The sequence below is a fragment of the Neolamprologus brichardi genome, chromosome 7 (genome assembly GCF_056152115.1).
Source record: "Neolamprologus brichardi isolate AB-2024 chromosome 7, ASM5615211v1, whole genome shotgun sequence".
Taxonomy (NCBI): domain Eukaryota; kingdom Metazoa; phylum Chordata; class Actinopteri; order Cichliformes; family Cichlidae; genus Neolamprologus; species Neolamprologus brichardi.
Genome location: NC_142110.1, coordinates 12,465,967 through 12,484,877, shown reverse-complemented (window position 1 = coordinate 12,484,877; position 18,911 = coordinate 12,465,967). Strand labels below are relative to the sequence as shown.

Here is an 18,911-nt window from a genome sequence, read left to right as displayed (position 1 = left end):
CCATACCTGACTCATCTGCGCTTTGACTTTCCGCAGGGATGTCGTCATGCCAGGTGATCATTATCCCAGCCAACACATTCAAAGTACTGCCCTGCAAGCTGCGCTCTAATTTGGCTGAAAGGAAGTGGGAGTTCGGTGAGAGCGCAGGTCATTTCCATTACCCCAGCCCAGAGGGGGGACTGGTGGTGGTAGCTCAAGCGGACAAGCAGGAAACATACGAGTGCTGGTCAGTGGAGGAGGGCTTCAGACAGCTGCTGGCAAACTACTGTGTGAGAGGCGAAGCCAAGGAGGAGAGCACCACCTTGACAGGCCGTTCACGTACGCCGCAGATCTCACAGGAGGAAATCATCATCCTGCCAGGGGAGGCCCGCTCACCGCAGATCAACACAAAGACCTACTGGAACGAGCTGATCGTTGTATGCGCCCTCCTGGTGTTTTCCCTAGTAGTCTTCTCCCTGTTTGTGGTTTACAGGAACCGTGACCACATGAAGTCCATGCTGAAGGAGGGAGAGTGCCCGAACATGCAGCAGAAGAAGCCCAGAATAGTGGGGAAACCCGCTGAAAACTTGCCGCTCAACGGCAACACAGTCACAACCTCAGCTTCGGATCACAAGGGGTACCAGACCCTTAATGACAACTACATCTGCAGCACTCCACCGCACGAGTGCTCGTCCCCTGATAACAGCAAGAGCTTCTCTGAATCGGAGAAGAGGCCTCTGAACTTAAGAGAGAGCCACGTGGAGATTTCACCCACGTGCCCCCGGCCTCGAGTCAGGCTGGGCTCCGAGATTAAAGACTCTATAGTGTGAGGCAGGCTTCATGTTATATGGAGTGACTGCTTTTGAACTCAAAGGAAAGAGTGCACTTGTTGAGAAAGACAAAAACATAAGAGGGAAAAATCAGCACTCTCGTGGAGAGACTTTACATTACACAGATTTTGCACTCTCTCTCTCTCGCTCCTTTTTCTTTCTTTTTTAATTCTGTCGATGTGGTCCATGTGCGTTTTATTTCATTTTCCTCTCACCCTCTTATTCAAGTGCATTTGAAGCACACTGAAGAAGCTCTGGCTCGCCTTCAGACTTTCACGTACGGCTCACGGGAATGTAACGAGCATTGAGATGGCATCGTGACCACGATTTAGCGAACAGATTTCAGAGAGTTGCCTTTCACAGTCCGTCCATATGACATGCCGGTAATACTCTGAAAGGCAGAGTGATGCTCGAACACAACGCCTGACGCAGTGTTTGCTGATTTATTTTCATTCTGCGAGAGTTTAGCCTTCACTGAGGTTGTGCACTATGTACTGTACTGTAGCAAGGTAAAGCAGAATCCACACGAACAAGTCAAAGACAGGCAAGATATACATATATATATTTAAAAAGTCCTGTAATGTTTCTTACAGGATAGCCTGTGTACATTCACACAAGTACACTCATTATTTTAGAGTTCATTCAAACACAGCAACAACAAAGAAATCTGAAAAGATGAAAGCAGAAATGCAGAAACTCTTACCACCTCAATCACTGCACTCCAAGAAAAGAGAGAAATGTGCTTTTTAAGTATTGCCATCTTCACTAGGTATAAATATTTGTCTGATGACGACTGACTTTAAGTTGGTTTTCTTTCACCAAATATGATAAAAGGGAAGGGAGGGGGACTCATTCCAGGTATTATCACGCTATTCTTCATGAGATAGGCAGTCTATGCAAAGCAAATAATGTGAAGTGGGGTAAACACCGAGAAACACCTCACCTTGAGACTGAGTAAGCACAAAGGTGTTGGCACTGTTAATTACTTTAGATACAGTGGCACTACAAACACACACCCACGCAAAGAGACGCACACTCATTACACCGCAGTCGCAAGTATGCAAGAGATTTTAGCCATTTTGGTGCGTTTTCTGGAGAAAGATGATGCAGCCCTGAAAGGCTGGCGTGACAAAAACAGACGAGCGTCCGGAACGGTAATGTTAAATCTGCGGCAGGTCATTTATTGCAGCACGATGAAAGGTTATCAATAATTATTATCATCATTATTAATATTATTATTATGTGGCCAAATGGTTATTTTATGGAGACATTTTTTCACAGCTGTTCTGTCACTGAATCATACTGAATCTAAAACAAACACCTAAAAATAATGTGATTTCAATAACACACCTGTAGACTGCCACCTTTGATATAAATATAAACTGAAGAGTGTTGATGAAGAAAACAGCCTCTTAGGTGGTTGTAAAGGCAACCATTAAGGCAATAACTCTCATTGTCATTCTGTAATAAACAGGGGGATTGTTCATTTGACTGATTTTTCTCGCTTTAATATAACTAAATCAGATGATTGCGTAACTTGAAAGCATTTCTCATGTCATCCAATATTTTTTATTCTTACTTGAGTATGGCTCTAGTATTGTGATCCAGCCAGCAAAATCAATACTTCACAACAACAACAACAGAAAAAATGCGTACCTGAAGGGAAGGCATATACATCGTGACTCGGAAAGCACAGGATTTGCACATCATGTTAAGAGCCTTAGTACACTGCAGGTTATGGATTTGGTTACAAATCTGCCTTGGGGGGAGGGGTGGGAATGGAGAATGCCTTCTGAAACAATAATCAAGAGATGTGCCTCTTGGGAATAATAAACTAACCAGGTAGTAGTGCTCTGGAGTCAAACGCTACACTGTAGGTGTGACAGGACTGGCCATACTTAAAAAAAAAAAACACGTCAAAACCGTGAATACGTGTAATTTAATTGTGTCATTGTTGTACAATACGTGCTCATGAGAGGTGTCGTTTTATTTTACATTTTTGTTAGGGTGGCTTCAAGCGCAGTCAGGGATTTTATTTTATTCTTAAACTGTAGTGCATAAATAACCACTGGCTGATTTTTCTTTTTTTTTAAAATATTAAAAAAAATATAAGCATTAGTATTATATTACATTTCCTATAAATGGCACTGCAAAACTGAATTTCAAAGACTAGTCAGCTATATTCACTCATGCAATATGAAAGACTCATGCTTTGACTGTTATTAAAAACAACAAGTGGCAGCTTTTGGTGAAGCGGCTGTCATCGGAACAATATTAAATTTGCAAAGCGCAGAATAAATACAGCGTGGCAGTGATTTAGTCGAATATGTGCAGGTACTGAATATGTTTTTCTGTATTTGAATACAAGCCTACACTATTAATGCCACAGTGAAAGTATCGTCGTCTGCTCTCACTTATTGAACCACTATAGTCGGGCCTTCTTCTATTTGTGACAGTACAAGTTGCTCAGACTCTTGTCAACATGTATTGTAAGTAAACAAGTTTTTATGTAAAGTTGTTTTGTAAATTCAGCTGCCAATGTAAAAAATATTGTGAATTGTATTTTTTTGTATCATACATCACTACTGTTTTCTTTCTTTTTGTATTGTATATAAAAAGCACTTTATTTTAATTTTTCAAATAAAGATAAAATGGAGATTTTTGTTATTTGAAAGGCTCATGATTTCAGTAGGTTAACCATTTCCTTTCAGACAATGGTGCAGGTTTTTGCAAGAGCGTTATAGTGGGAGACCTCAAATCTGGGTTTTAATGGGTCCATATGCAAGAAATTTTATTTTTTAGCATCTAACATTTGATACAAATACCAATTTGTATCATTTTCTGGTAGAAATTTGTTTATTTCACCTCCAGCTGGTTAAAAGGGAGCTTTCCTTTCCCACTGTTCCCAAGTGCTTGCTCATTAAGGGCTCATTTGATTATTGGGATTATCCCTGTGTTATTGTAAGGTCTTTACCTTACAATATAAAGCGCGTTGAAGGACTGTGAATCTTGGCCCTAGGTCCGATTTAAATCGCCCCTCGCTCCTACCTTAAAATGTATTATTTATGGACTGCCACCATAAACAGAATAAACTGTAATTTCTCTTTTTACCGCATGGCGGCAGCACCATCTGATATATGTTGCAACTAATAACTACATAAATGCTTTATACACTCGCACAATAGTAAGTGCCGTTCAAAATTAACCTGAGATACTGATATTCAGCAGCTTTACCAAGTTTCAGGTATTCCAGCTTGAGTTGGTACTAGGGCAACCAGGTAAACATCCCCCACACCATTATACCCCCATCAGCCTGAACCACTAATTACCAAGGAGGATGGATTCATGCTTTCATGTTGTTTACCCGAAATTCTGACTATACCATCTGAAAGTTTCTGCAAAAACAGAACAAAGCAATAGTTCCTAGTCCCTACCTGCTTCAAAATTCATCATATTGGGCTCAGAGACGCTCTTCTGCATTACTTCGTCATAACATGGTTTATTTCCCGTTTTCATACTATTAGCTTGAAGCAGATATTTTTATCTTTCTTGGAGTGTTATCTGCAAACCCCTTGAGACCGTTGTGTAGGGACAATCACTTTAAATCAACCCATCTGGTACCTAAAACCATGTCACAGTCAAAGTCACTTAACTCACCCTTCTATACTCAGATACTCACTTTGAACATTCACAATTGGTGCCTACATACCTAAATGCACTAAGTTGCTGCCATGTGATTGGCTGATTAGGAATGTTGTTATTTCAAGGAACACTTATTCTAAATAAGTGGCCAGTGACATAAAAACGCTGCTGCAGTCCCAGCTGGAACAAACTGTGGGCCCCAACTCTGAGCACAGGTTACAGCTTTTCCTCTCAGGGTGTTGTCAGAAACTCTGCAAACCCAGCCAAACAATGGTGCGCAGGTTATCTGATAAAACTCTCACATGGAGCACACACACCTTAAAGGCAAACACAGGTAAGCACCTGCGTTGTCTGTTGTAGTTCTATTATATCACAGCGTCACTGCAAACATACATGACATCTAACTCCAGTCCAAGCCAAACGAGGCGGCACATTAGGGTCCATTGATTCGGCTGGTACCCGCCTACAGGCAGGTTTGGACCAATCCTCTACAGTAACTCTGAGACGATGGTGGGGGCTTTTATTTTGGCTCAGGTTTGTTCAATTTGAACATTTTCTGGATTATCCTTTATTTTTAAACCAGTAACTATGGAGCGACCCAGCCTTCGGAGATTATTCTCTGTTTGCGACGTGAACAAGTCCGGTAAGATCGAGTACGAGGACTTTACTGTAGTCTGCCGGGAGCTCAGCGTCCCTGAAACCGAGATCGGGACTCTGTTTGACAAGTTTGACCCGCACGAAGACGGATACATCGACTACAACAGGTTTTCCTCCAGGTTTCAGGAGGTTTCGGAGACTCTGGATCTGGCGTCTTTCGGCGCAGGGGCATCCCAAACACAAGACTCCCCCTGGGAAGAGTTTGAAGACAAGGCAGATGCGAAATCCATCCTTACCGAAAGGTAAACTCACTTCCGGGAAGCTCCAGTTTGCTCTACCCGCCGTCTGGCTGGAAATTACCTGGCCAGTGGGTACTGCTGCTGCACTGATTAGTCATGCGGTACAGGTGTGTACTGGAAGAATAAACAAGCTCACCCTTAAAAACGATATACAGCTTGAATGTAATCAAACAACACTGGACGTATATACTAAGATAATAAGTATATACTTAGCTCAGTGTCTACGTCCTATAACTTTTGTATCGTCACTGATGCCATCGTTCTTAGTGGCAGGGGCGTTTATAAAGGATTTTTAAATGGGGTGCCACTCGGAACCAAGAGGAAGCTGGAGGGAATTACAGGAAATCAGAATATTTGTCAAAAAAACATGCGATGTATTAAAAACTGCTGACGCACATGAGTTCAAATAGTGGTTTATACTGAATAGGTTTCTTGCAAAGTGGTCAAAGTGGTAAAGTTCATTCTAAGTACTAAATATACCTAAAATGCCTAAAGTACTATGCACAATTATATTGCTGGACTATTACTGATTAACTAATATCAGGGCACTCAGCGAAAGACTTGGAAAAAAAAGAGACTGTGACTTTTTTTTCAAGTTTTCATTTGTATGTAGGGTTGATGTTTAGGGGTTGGATCCCATGACTGGCTGGGAGAAATGTGTGTGGCTCTATGACTTAAAGGAGAGGTCAGGCCAGTTTATGGTTTGGATGTAAATATATGGTTTCACACACGATGAAGTCTTAATTAATGCATAAATCATTTTAGCACCATCTGGCAATTTTCATTACTTACTATAATTCTATATGCTAAATATTATTATTATTAATAATAACAATGATAGAAATAAATAGCTTTACATTAAATGATATGAAATACAAAGTACAATATTTGTATAGAACATTCAAGGACATTTAAACTGTACTCAAAGTAAAATATTAGTATTTGTAGTAAGTTACTTATAGTATTGTATTATGTGACTCAACACTGTAGAAATAAAAAAAGAAAACAATACAGAAAAATATAGTTTAAAAAATGCAACTATCTTTAAGCATAGCTCAGCTTGGCATTATATTTGTTACATTATTTCTAAATGGAAGTTTTCACAGTTTTCTCTAATGGTGATCAGTGACACACAGAAATCCAAACTGTTTTAGATCTGTATAGATCTTTTCCAAAACTAGAAAAGCTAGATTTTGCTATCTTGCTGTATACTAATGAGATCTAGAAACTTTTTAACACTGAGAAAAATGTCCTAAATGTAGCTCTGTACACCACATCAGAGTAGATTTCAAACACTCAAGATACAGACTGATGTACAGACTTTTATCTTTTAATTGAAGGGTTGAAACAGAAATTACAGCACTAACTATATATAACAATATTTTGCCAAAAGATGTTTACCTCTACCTTTTTGTTTCACCCATTTATTCCACAGTGGATATCCATCATGAATGGTCTGTTGCACTGCGTTCTCTTTCTGAAACGATCAACTTTTAACACCTATCTTTTAGCCCTCCAGGAGTTTATAATTTGCTGCTAAAACCATATTTTAGTCAAAATATGCAACTGAAAAAATGTCAGTCAGCAGGTGGTTACTAACTGTTGTGTTGTCATAGTTTCAGGGAGCAGCTGGCCGATCTTTACAAGGCCATTCACGCCTCTGCAAACATGACTCTCCTGCAGCAGTATGAGGAACTCATCCACTCCCTGATCAGCCAAAGCCTGGACAGCAGACTTCAGTGTGAACAGCTTGAAACCAGTCTGAAGCGGTAAGAGCAACTGTCCTGTGTGTGGTCAGTAGATTTAGGAGGAACTTGTAAAGTCAAATCAGTATATAACAATCAGCAGGAAGTCACAGCACATGGGTCCCAGTGATGATATGAGCAGATATGAAGTGGCTGCCCTCTTGTGGATGCAGTTCAAGTGCCTTTTTAATCTGGTTTACTATCTAACTGCTGAAGCTGCTAAGTGTTTAACCCTCTGGTCTTCACTACTTTTGTCAGTGTGCAATTTGCATATTTTCTTAAGCTAATGTATTGTAATTGTTTCCCCCAAATGAGCTAGAGACAACAGCAGAGTTAAATGTTTATTTGGGCAGACTGTGAATCTGTGCAGATTTCAACAGTTCTGATTAGTGGAGGTCTAACTGCTAGTTGACCCTTCTGATGTTGCTGCAGTCTCATATGCCATCTGTCAGATGGCTCAATAATAAAAACACCTCTGTGATTTGGAATAGGGTGTTCTTAGTATAACACTGCCAGTGGTGTGCATACACAAGGTCTTCCTCTATCCTTCTCTGACGTGGGTGTCAAAACTGTGCTTCTGAATCGCCTCCTGACACAAAAACTTCCTTTTATATAACAAAGTCTTTTTGTGAGATATTCAACCACTTTTACCTTCAGATCATTTAAAGTTTTGAAGTATTTTATGTTGTGTTGCAGGTATAGCGAGCTCTAAATACCACCGATTCCTGTACTCCCCAAATGAGGGGATTGTGAAGGGTTCTTTTGTGCTTTGTTTGAAGACGCTAATCCTAAATTTAAAGAAATCATCTTTTTTAGGTTCAATTCTCTTCTGTGTAGACCCTGTTCATGCATCATGTGGCTGCTCCATTGAATGCCAAACTTTCCTGCAGCTCCTTTGAAGTCAATTCAGTTTTATTTATGTAGTGCTAAATCACAACAAGAGTTGCCTGAAGGATTTTTGTAAGGTAAACCCCCAACACTAATAAAGAGAAAACCCCCTATGAGCAAGCACTTAGTGTCAGTGGGAAGAAAAAACTCCTTTTTAATAGGAAGACAGGATAAAAGACACACTGTGTAAGCGAGCCAGAGAGGAATAAAAACTAATAATTGAATGCAAGGTGGTGCATAAATACATAGAGGCTGTATCCCAATTCAGGGTCTGCAGCCTTAAAGTATGCAGCCTGAACGATCCTCAAGGGCCGCGTACTTAAAGACCGCTAAGGCCGGAAGTGCGAGGCTTGTGAAATGGGACGGTCTAGCCTCCGTTGCGCTGCCCAGGTTGCCTAGCAACCACGATACTAACAGCTGGAAACGTTTCATACAGCTTTGTTTGACAGAAATGAAGGAGAAAATCGTTTGTTCATTTGTTTGTTTGTTTCTACATGAGCTTTGATCATTCTCTGATTAAGGTCAGCTATTGAACGGCGTATATTTTAAAGTAAAGGCTTTAAAACCAAGTTAGTACAAACGTCACTAATGTCACATAACTTTGCCGACATGTGGCCAACAGTAATGTTTTAATGGTCTTCGTTATTAAACATTTGCACATAAATAAGTGACATAATATTCAGTACTTAGTTTACTAAGTTACTCTTCTGGCACCCCTCATCCTCCGTTTTTTTTATTATAAATTATCCACACCCACCACCGCGCTATGCATTCTGGGATATGTTGGGCCACGAAGTCTACACCGCCACGTCCTCAAAATTCAGGGAAATGAAGGACGCATTTGAGGGCCGCATTTCGAGCAGCCTTCGAATTGGGACAGCCTTCGTCGCGTCGCTGTGACGTAATCGGCCTTAAAATGCGGCCTTTAAGGATGCAGACCTGTCGCTACCCGATCCGTACCGGAAACCCGATCGGTACCCCGCATGCGCGAAAGGTGTCTACTTCCGGTTGTAGCGTTTTACGATAGTTATGGGTCAGAGTATCGGTTAAGATGTTAAGAATAATAAGTATATCTTAAAATGTTTGCAATAATGAAGCATTTCAGAACAATGTAGACAAAAACGAAAAATAAAAAGATAGTTACGGATCGGGACTCCCCGATCCTTACTGTGCATGTGCAAAGTCGGACCGTACAAATCGGGTCTACCCGATCCATACCGCGCATGTGCAGATGTTTTCTTCTTCTTCTTTTCGTTTAATGGCAGTGTACTCCCCAGTGTACGAGGATACTGCCCCCTGCTGACCGAGCGAATGAACCCCATTGTAAAATGAATTGGCGTCATTACAAACGTGTGTTAAATTTGATTTAGTGATAGTCGAGTGTGTTTATGCTTGTCTGTGAGGAGAGGATTGACTGGAATAGTGATGATGATGTCCGCTATCACTGTCAATTGTCAGTAAACACTTAATCTGGCTGATGAATCTTCACGTGACACATTGCTAAATCAATATTATTAAGTCTGTAATTAGGCGCCATTCTTCTTATTTTACGGCGCTGTTGTTCATTTGGGGAAGGCTCTCTGTTGAGGAGAAAAGCATGACTTTGTTTGTATACGGATTATCCATTGTTTAAATGTCCCGGGGAGTCGAAAAGGAGGCAGAGCTGTTGAGAAATGCTAGGAGCTAACTGGGCGCTAACGTATCATTCAAATATATTGAATGTCGCAATGTTGGCAAAGAGAGGAAGTGACGTAAGATTTGCGCATGCGGGGTACCGATCGGGTTTCCGGTACGGATCGGACGCATTTGAGGGCCGCATTTCGAGCAGCCTTCGAATTGGGACAGCCTTCGTCGCGTCGCTGTGACGTAATCGGCCTTAAAATGCGGCCTTTAAGGATGCAGACCCTAAATTGGGATACAGCCAGAGAGTGAAAGTGGGTGAGTGAAGAAATATTGCACCATGGGTAACACCCATCAGCCGAGACTTAACTATCTCAGCTTTTCCCCTTTGTTTATCTGCTCCGTAAATCTGCAGCTTTATCTGATGTTTTTCTTAGTAGTGACACTCGTAGGTGTGAACATGAGTTCGAATGGTTGTCTGTCTCTATGTGTTAGGGATAGGCTCCAGCCCCCCTGCAACCCTGACCTGGATAAGCAGAAGAAGATGGATGTTTTTACAAAAAAGTTAATGCTGCTTAAGGTCTACAACCACTCCTGATTGCTTACTTTGAGTAGCCAAACAGTGACTTTTAGTAGTTTGTGTCTTAAAGGGTTAATCAAGGTTTGACTTCAGCCTTTTTAATAATTTCCTGTAAAGACAGTCTGTTAAGCCATGGAATCTCTGTCATACAAACAAAAGTGAGTGTGTCTCTAAGAGCTTTGTGTGCTTCACTTATTGCATGGAATGGGAAAGTTAACATTCCTTTCTCAAGGAAGTAGGAAGACTAAAATTTGCTGCCCTTCCCAGTCGTTTAATTGTTTCATAGCTTGGGTATTTCCATCTGTTTCCATTAGTTGTATCTATATGTGTATCTATAAAGTAACCTTTTCCCCACATAAACTAAAGTAGAATAAATGTGTGTGGGCATCTAATTAAGAAACTCCACTGGCAGTAATCAGTACCTCAGTAGCAATCACCTGTGGAGTCTTGTTTTGAAATTCGGTCCCTCCCTCGATTCTGGTTGGCTCACGTGTTGTCTGAGCTGAAGAGCGAAGCCACAAGTGTAGCAGGTTTCAAGTCAAATCAGTCAGCTAGATCAAATAAATGGACTCTTCTGTTTTTTTGTGCCGCTCATTTTTGTATTCGGATTACTGCTGGAGGATCTGCTTTGACTGAGCGTGCTTGAAGCTGCCAGGATGGACTCAAACAGACTTTTCTGTTCAAACAGAGCCGAGGGCTTAAATCACAGTCAGCTGACAGAGCTGGAGGACGATATACAACAACATCTCGCTAGGACGGAGGAGAGGGCGAGAGACGAGGTGAGTGGAATAGCTGCAGGATTCATAGTATGTGAAGCGTTGCTCCTGTGATTTACTTCAATACTTGGAAGTTAAACGTAAGAAATTTCATCATGAAAGCCAGCGTATTTAATCAATAAACAGCACGCAGACAAGTGGACTAAATGATTGCATTTGATTCCCCGTTGAAGTGGAAAGACTGCACGCATTCCTCAGTATTTCATGTGAGCTACCTGCAAATTTGTGGCACAGCCCACAGCAGCTAGTTACACGTGTTCTCACAAAGAGCCTCTGTAAAGTCACATGAAAGCCCCTCTTCAAGGCCTGAGCTGGCCTGCACTTCTAACTGCTTCGGTTTCACAGGAGAGAAAGAAAATGGAAGAAATTATGGCCGGCTTGCAGAGGAGGCATGAGAATGAAGTTGCAGACCTGCATGCCAGTGTGGAAAGACTGTTAAAGGTAGGTTGTGGGGGTTTTTTTGTTTCACAGACAGCTGTCTACTTTGTTCCCCATGATGTTCTCTAACAACATACAAAAAGAGAAGAAAGCCTCTGTATCTGAAAAGCAACACACAAGCTCTTGTAGGATGTCTAGCTGCTGCTGCTTGCTTTCTGGGAAAGTGTGATGGACCGTACAGACAGATAAAGTCTGCTCACTACCTTTCATCCACAAATGACAGTATTTCCAGAAAATGTCAAGATTTTGCTTAAAAACAAGACTTTTTACTTGTGCATTTTGCTTCTCCGTTCACATTAGACGTAGCAGAAAATGTGTAATGTAAACATACACATTTGTGGTTAGCTATACAATAAGTTGGCATTGGTGATTTGAATAGTGAATAAAAATACAGAGGAAAGATGAATTGAATAAAGGAGGGGACAAAAAAGAGGGAAAGCATAATTAAGAGAGAGTTGTGTGTATTTTGGAGACTAGCTGCGCTCATTCTAAGGCTTCATATTACGCGCATTAACATAGATGTAAAAGCGCACATTGTATAGACTGTACCTGTACTGTGCAATCGAGCCATGCTGGAGGCATTTAAATGCATAGAGTAAATGAGGCATAAAAAGTGAAGCCAGAGATTCACTCCACACCCATTTAAAGCAGGAACTGGCCAAAACCTTTTTCTTATTTTTTTGGCTTCTTGTTGCGAGTTGTCCCTGTGTCATGTCAAACAGTGATTGCCAGTGTCTGCTGAAAATTATCGACTTTAAAGTGTTGTAAAGCACTTGTTGTCATAATTTGTCAGACATATCTCACGGGAGTTATGTATATGTGTGATTTTTAACTTTCCTGTCACAAGATAGAAGCTGACATCAGTTTTTGGACTTTTAGATATGCTTTTAATTATCCTGGCAAAAAGACTCGCTGAGATAAAAACAAATCTTTTTTAAAGAGCGGTGTGGCAAAGAGGGAACGAGAAACTGCAACAAATATAACGGTTCTATGAAATTATTTCAACTGGCAAAAAGGACTGACCTGATGTAGAATGTAGAACAGAGCATGTTTGATAATGCAGAGTCATAAGGATGCCTGCAAAACGGGTCATTTAAAAACGGAAAAAAACTATATGTAACCCCTTTATGTTGACTACTGCCTATTCACAGCCAAGCATTTTTTTTTTTTTTATTAAACACATGAAGCAGCTCTTTGCAAAAATATCAGTTAGTGTTACAGTACCCAGCTGTTTAAAAGCCTTTAAGAAGCTACAGCGTCACAAAAATAATAATGATGATAATAATAATGGATTAGATTTATATAGCGCTTTTCAAGGCACCCAAAGCGCTTTACAATGCCACTATTCATTCACTCTCACATTCACACACTGGTGGAGGCAAGCTACGGTTGTAGCCACAGCTGCCCTGGGGCAGACTGACAGAGGCGAGGCTGCCATATCGCGCCATCGGCCCCTCTGGCCAACACCAGTAGGCAGTAGGGTAAAGTGTCTTGCCCAAGGACACAACGACCAGGACAGAGAGCCCTGGGATCGAACCGGCAACCTTCCAGTTACAGATACGCTTCCCAACCCCCTGAGCCACAGTCGCCCTTCAAAAACGCACCTCTATGTGGCTTACTGTAGTTCATCTACAGGCCACACTAGCATTTTGGTGTCCACAATGCAAAAAAATATGATTGCCACCTCATGCAGCATATGTTGTGTCAGACAAATTTCCAGTGTCTGTGACTATTGTGGATGGTGACCAACATCAGCCCGGTCAAATAAAGACTCTCTGATGATTCACTTAAGCCTTTTTGAATTTAAACCTTCAGCAGAAGTCATCTTAAAAACATCTTTACTTCCGTTTTTGACAGTAATTCCTGGTTAATAATTTCCTGTCAACGAGGAAGACGAGACATTATTACTTGAACTTGCAAAGTAAACAAAACAATGCAATTAGGTTATTATGTAAGACATGTAATTGGAGTACTGTGTAGCTTTAACAGTAAGACTCTGTATTGCGATAGTACCAAATGTCTGCTTGGCACATACAGTATAGTGGAAGCAGTTGGTTTCCTTGTCCTGTAGAGGGTGAACATGATAGATCAGCTGCTCTTACACAGCGTTAACTTATTGTGAGCATACAGTTTGATGGATATAAGATGGTACGTTTCAAGAGATTGGAGGCAAGTCTGTGTGTTTAAAGTAATTTAGAAACACTCAACAGTGTTTCTAAATCACAGCATCAGGTCATTTTAAACTGTAAAACATCCTGTTTGCTACAAATGAGTTGCAATTCTCTTAAAAAAATCATCCTTTATTTAAATTTTTTAACTTTATATGTAAAAATGTCTAAACTGTGAACTGCTGGTGTTTCAATCTTTCACAATAAAAGATCTGGTGGCTGTTACTTTGTATTTTGGCTTTTCTTTGCTTCATATAATTAAAATGTAAAACTGTTTAACCAAATCTTAATGTAACTGCTTTTGGTTTTTTTTAATTGATTTAAGAGTAAAGAAGACTCTGAACTGAACCATTCAAAGGAAGAGATGCTCAGACTGAGCGGACAAATCAGCAATCTCTCACACGTAAGTCAAACTACAAGATTAGTCCAGTAAATCCAAAAATGTTTTTATCTTTATTCTTATGTTGTCATTGGCCAAATCTGCTCACAGGAGAACGAGCAGCTACGCGGCTCTCTTCTGCAAGCCCAGACAAACATCGCCATCCTGCACTCAGAGCTGGACAAGCTGAAGAACGTGTATGCGGATCAGAAAGCTCAACATGAACGGTAAAGCTATTGTCAGACCTGACATGACGATTCTGACGCTCAGAAACCACAATCCATATAAGGTGTGTGCGTCCTTTCACAGAGAAACAGAAGATTTGAAGAGGATGGCTATGGAATACCAGTCGTACTCCAGTCAGATTCAGATTCTCCAGTAAGTCTGCTTTTAAGCTCATAATAATGTGTTTATGCTGAATTTTTAAAACAATAATGTAATGACTAGTCGGTACTTTCAAGCTCTTCTACGTGAGTAAATAAAGCGCACAGGTTTGACAGTGTCACTCCTGTTTGACATTTATGAGGTCTATATAAACAACATGAACTTGGATTTGAGAATCCAAGTTCATGCAAATATTTATTGTTCTCCATACGATGTAATAGAAGAGCCAAGTACCTCCTAAATGCCTCTAATCTTTCTAATCTAGTTGTGTGAGTCTGACACTTATCTGGACTAACTGGGGGTAACAGAATAGCGGGATTTTTGCTATTTGCATAATGACTGATTTTATTAGGTAAATGGTAAAACCTTTAAGGCAGACTAATGTGAACGCTCGTGGGTTCTTTCACCGTTTATTCAGTTGTACTCTGTGCCGTCTCACTGTAAATTCACTGGACAGCTACTAAAGTGGCCAAAGGTATGCCGCTCCTGGGGATGTTGCGTGCTTGTTTAAATTATGTCTTTAGAATAAAAACTACACACAAACAGTAGCATTGACTGACCATTTATAAGGAGTGTTTGACTGCTTGACAATCCCATACAGTAAAGTAAGGAAGTGCAATAATTGTATGTGTATGTGACTCTCACGTATTTCCTTAAATGCATCATTAGGGAAATGAATAAAAAGCTGTATGACAGTAATGACGACCTGCGCTCGGCATTGGCAAGTGAAGCAGTTGCAGCTAAAAGAAGGGTAAGTCTCTTTTGTTCTAATAGCATGTTTCCCTATACCCTCTGGCTCTGTCAGGTAGAAGCTCACGGTCAACTGTTGTTGTTTTTTTTCTCCCTGACTTTCCTAATCTGCTCAACAGCTGTCTCCCCAAAATGAAATCCCAGCCAGGAGAATGAAACCCCTCCGACAGAGCACGCTCAATCATAGCGGGTATATAAAGATTTTTACACACCTGTATGCCTCTACCGATTGATGTCTACGCACTTAATTGTCACATCTAAAGCCACAGTTTGCGTCGGGTGTTTTCATACAGCTTGGAGGTCCCGAGCAAACTGACCTACTCTCATGTGGCCACCTGGGCCGATAAATACCTGGACAGTGGGGTCTCCCTGCCGATGGACACAGCTGAGAGCTCGGGCAGTGACTACGACAGCGACGACAGCAGAAGCTCAGCGGAAACTGTGCACTTCAGTTACTCGTGTGTCCCATCTGACATCGAGGTGGGAGACAGGTCCAGGATCGCTCGATGCCAATACGCTCCTCTGCTCTCGGGGACATTGAATTTGTGTTTTTCTTACAGATATCAGAAGTGAAATCTGAAGCTGCCGTGTCAATGGCTCCGAGTATGGCCACCTCCATCGCTTCTTCCCTACGAAGACGTTTATCTGCCTTTTCTCCAAAGGTAAACCGGTTCTTGATTTAAAATTTTTGCATTTCCACTTTTCCTTTGGTTTCTTCTTTGGTGTTGTGTTTAGCGTTGCACTTTCTTGTAATTTTGTATTGATTTAAATTTTAGTTTTGTGTGCTGCGTAGTCTCATTTCTGAAAGGTAACTAAATGATGCTTGTTTTATATGGTCAGTGTTGGGTAACCTTGTTATCTTATGCTCCCTTTAAGCAGCCGTTGGAAGCAGACATGGAAGCATGTAAGGAGCCCATCCCGATGTACCGCCTGGTTTTAGCGGGAGACGCAGGAGCGGGGAAGTCCAGCTTCCTGCTGAGATTGACCCTTAACGAGTTCAGAGATGATATTCAGACAACACTGGGTGCGTGCCATGGCAAACATATCTTTTGATTAAACACTGGCACTCACTTGATCTCAGAGATATAAATCTGCTTTCCTTTTCTTTTTTGTTCCCAGGGGTTGATTTCCAAATGAAGAGGATGTTGGTGGATGGCGAGAAGACAAATCTGCAGATCTGGGACACAGCGGGGCAGGAGAGGTACAGCACCTCCATGAGAACAGTTTAATGAAAACTGTGAAAATGTGGTGCTATCATTTTGGTTCTAACACATGTAAACCTCTTTAATTATTGACTCAATTAAAAGACACTAGAGTAAAATGAGTTTTAATGTTTATTTTAGGTTTCGTAGTATTGCCAGGTCTTACTTCCGTAAAGCTCACGGAGTCCTGCTCCTCTATGACGTGACTTCAGAAAGCAGCTTCCTTAACGTCAGAGCATGGGTGGATCAGATTCAGGTAACTGCAGTGGTGACGATCAGTTGTTGAAAAGATGACAAAAGAAGCACTATTTAAAAAGTAGGGACAGAATTTATCGTCCGCTTTGTTTCTATTAAGGAGTCAGCGGAGGAGAAAATACCCATGTGTGTTATTGGAAACAAGGTGGACCTCCGAGGGGAGCTTCCTGAGGGAAGCTGTGTGAGCAGTTTGCACGGTGAAAAGTTGGCCAAGGTGTGTTATTTTTTTTCTCCATTTCACCTAGTAGAAAAGTATTTATACAGACACCTGGCGTCTAAGGTGTCTGAGTAAACTGAATGCACTCAGGGATGTCGGTGCTTTGCTTGCAGACGTACGGTGCTTTGTTCTGCGAAACGAGTGCCAAAGAGGGTACAAACATCACAGAGGCTGTGCTTCATCTGGCAAGGTAGGAGGTCGGAAAGAGAGTTTGAGTTAATTTCTTTGCTTCTTTTTTTGCTTGGTAACCCGTGGCAACACTCCTGCCTTTTTACTTTCACACAGAGAAGTGAAGAAAAATGTCAAACTGAGGCCGCAGTCAGACTCTCAGGTCAGACTGAATCAAATCAGCCCAAAGAAAACTCTTAACAACTGCTGTGGACTGTAGACGACTGATGTCTGTACGGAGCAACGAAGGACAACGTGCTACTTTTATTTAATAAATGTCAAATTTTAAAAACTGTTATATGTATTACTATAAAAATGCTAAATGTACTTTTATTATTTGATCAAAATGAAGGTTTCTATTGTGGGAATATTGCACATGTGCAAATATAAATGTACAACATTATATTTCTTTTAAAAAGTTTTATTTATTTGGTAGGTTATTTTATAAAATAAGCAATAGTGTTTACATTTTGATTTAATGTAAGTATTTTAACTGTAACTGCCAGATACACAAACACATTTTTTTTTGTCGATCAATGCACTATTTTTTCCCACATTTCTTTTCTAGAGTTGCATAAGAGGGAGAAAAATATTAATTTTTTTTGTTTTCATCGTCACTGTAAGCAATACTATATTGCGGGTTTATCGCTTGTACTAATTGAAGGATTTATCTGTGTGTAAATAAAACTGCTTGTAACTGGGTTTTTTCTTTACAAAAGTCTCACATCCACTAATTTTTTGGTTTTTTTTTTTTTTTTTTTTGTTGAACATCTGTGATAATGGAACATTTTCCAGGCCCCATTATTTATAACAAAGAGAAACGTAATCCTTTTTCCAAGTGAAACAGACAGAACTGGAAAGCTGAGAAGCTTCTGTCGTATCAATCAGCAGAAACCTACTGAGAACTCTGTTTTATTATTCGTTTTTCAGACGAGAGCTTTTTAGTTCAGGCTCCAGTGCTGTCGTGTTGAATCAACAGCAGAAAACTCTTTTCATATAAACTTATTAGATGACTCGAGACCAAACTCTGCTCCTGCATATGAAGATGATGATCTTCGAACTACTTCCAAAAGAGGATTTCAGTTTCTTGCAGTCAAAATCATTGATGTCACCAAACTGCCCAGAGCCACCACCAGAGCTCCAAGTATAAATTTCCAGGAAATTCCCTAAAACACAACAAAAACACCACTGTAGTTCCGGTCAATGCCAGACTCGTGGCAATCACAATTTTTTTAAAAAAATGAAAAAGTAGTAGAAATAATCACAGCTTACAGATGGCTTCTTCTTAGATGGGATCAGGAAAGGTGCAATATTGTCTCCAAGCATCTCTGCTGGTTTGGGTTTCCACTCTTGGGTTTCTTTGCCTCCAGACTGCCTTTTGACAAGTTTAGATAACTCGACATGGATTGCCTGTAAGGGGGGGAGGAAGATGCTTTTAGTAAATAAAAATGAAACGCTAAAAGGGTGAAGGTGCAGTTTTAAAAGTGTCCAGCAGGTGAAAGCAGAGATCTGAAAGTAAAGTAGACCTTTATGCTAAAGACCAGGGAATTATAAAAGTCACATTTTAAACTTTATACTAACAGCTTTGCACTTGTAACCAAATTTCACACAGAGGACCTTTTATATTTTTTAAATGGCAGATTTATCATCAGAAAACTGTAGCTTGCCATAAAAAGTAAGCCATTTTTCTTATTTTCAGTGGAATTTCTGATATATGTTTTTTTTGGGGGGGTGACCCACCACTACAGAGTGCAGTGCACCAACTTTCTCACAGAGCAGCTAAATCAGGTTTCTCTAAAGCATTTCATCCACTGCTGGGACAAGCGTGTAATTACCAAAGCAGCAGATATTTTCGTTTTGTCTAGACAAGACCAGGCATATTTGTGACTGGCAGTGCGCCCTATAGATCAGGTCACTGTAACATTGGCAGAAATGTACTCCTCACACTCTGTAGATCAGATCCTGCTTTGCTGGAGTAAGCAATGACCATAAAC

At 40.6% G+C, this 18,911-nt stretch overlaps 3 protein-coding genes across 6 annotated transcripts in view; 2 read left to right on the top strand and 1 right to left on the bottom strand.

Moving 5' to 3' along the window:
• Nucleotides 1–3,461, top strand: part of sema4ba (sema domain, immunoglobulin domain (Ig), transmembrane domain (TM) and short cytoplasmic domain, (semaphorin) 4Ba) — a 53,400-nt gene extending 49,939 nt beyond the window's left edge. For both annotated transcript variants that reach the window (XM_035907117.2, XM_006789359.3), the window contains exon 15: nucleotides 37–3,461. In XM_035907117.2, coding sequence (XP_035763010.2) covers nucleotides 37–809 — 773 coding nt within the window. In that variant the 3' untranslated portion in view covers nucleotides 810–3,461. The remainder of the gene's footprint in view (nucleotides 1–36) is intronic.
• A 1,501-nt stretch (nucleotides 3,462–4,962) lies between these two features.
• On the top strand, nucleotides 4,963–17,614 carry rasef2 (RAS and EF-hand domain containing 2). 2 transcript variants are annotated; one of them, XM_087843113.1, is made up of 17 exons: nucleotides 4,963–5,350; nucleotides 6,964–7,116; nucleotides 10,869–10,959; nucleotides 11,302–11,397; nucleotides 13,888–13,965; nucleotides 14,053–14,168; nucleotides 14,251–14,319; nucleotides 14,995–15,076; nucleotides 15,195–15,265; nucleotides 15,369–15,555; nucleotides 15,636–15,737; nucleotides 15,955–16,099; nucleotides 16,195–16,276; nucleotides 16,419–16,533; nucleotides 16,633–16,746; nucleotides 16,863–16,939; nucleotides 17,035–17,614. In XM_087843113.1, the coding sequence occupies exons 1-17, from the start codon at nucleotides 5,040–5,042 to the stop codon at nucleotides 17,135–17,137; spliced, it is 1,992 nt and encodes a 663-aa protein (XP_087699239.1). In that variant the 5' UTR covers nucleotides 4,963–5,039; the 3' UTR covers nucleotides 17,138–17,614. The 2 variants fall into 2 exon arrangements, with proteins under 2 accessions (XP_087699239.1, XP_087699238.1); XM_087843112.1 differs by having other exon boundaries at nucleotides 15,952–16,099.
• The window catches only part of fkbp16 (FKBP prolyl isomerase 16), a 36,163-nt gene continuing 33,676 nt past the window's right edge, over nucleotides 16,425–18,911 (bottom strand). For both annotated transcript variants that reach the window (XM_035907060.2, XM_035907061.2), the window contains 2 exons: nucleotides 18,190–18,327; nucleotides 16,425–18,083 (listed from right to left, as the gene is read on the bottom strand). In XM_035907060.2, coding sequence (XP_035762953.2) covers nucleotides 17,997–18,083; nucleotides 18,190–18,327 — 225 coding nt within the window. In that variant the 3' untranslated portion in view covers nucleotides 16,425–17,996. The remainder of the gene's footprint in view (nucleotides 18,084–18,189; nucleotides 18,328–18,911) is intronic.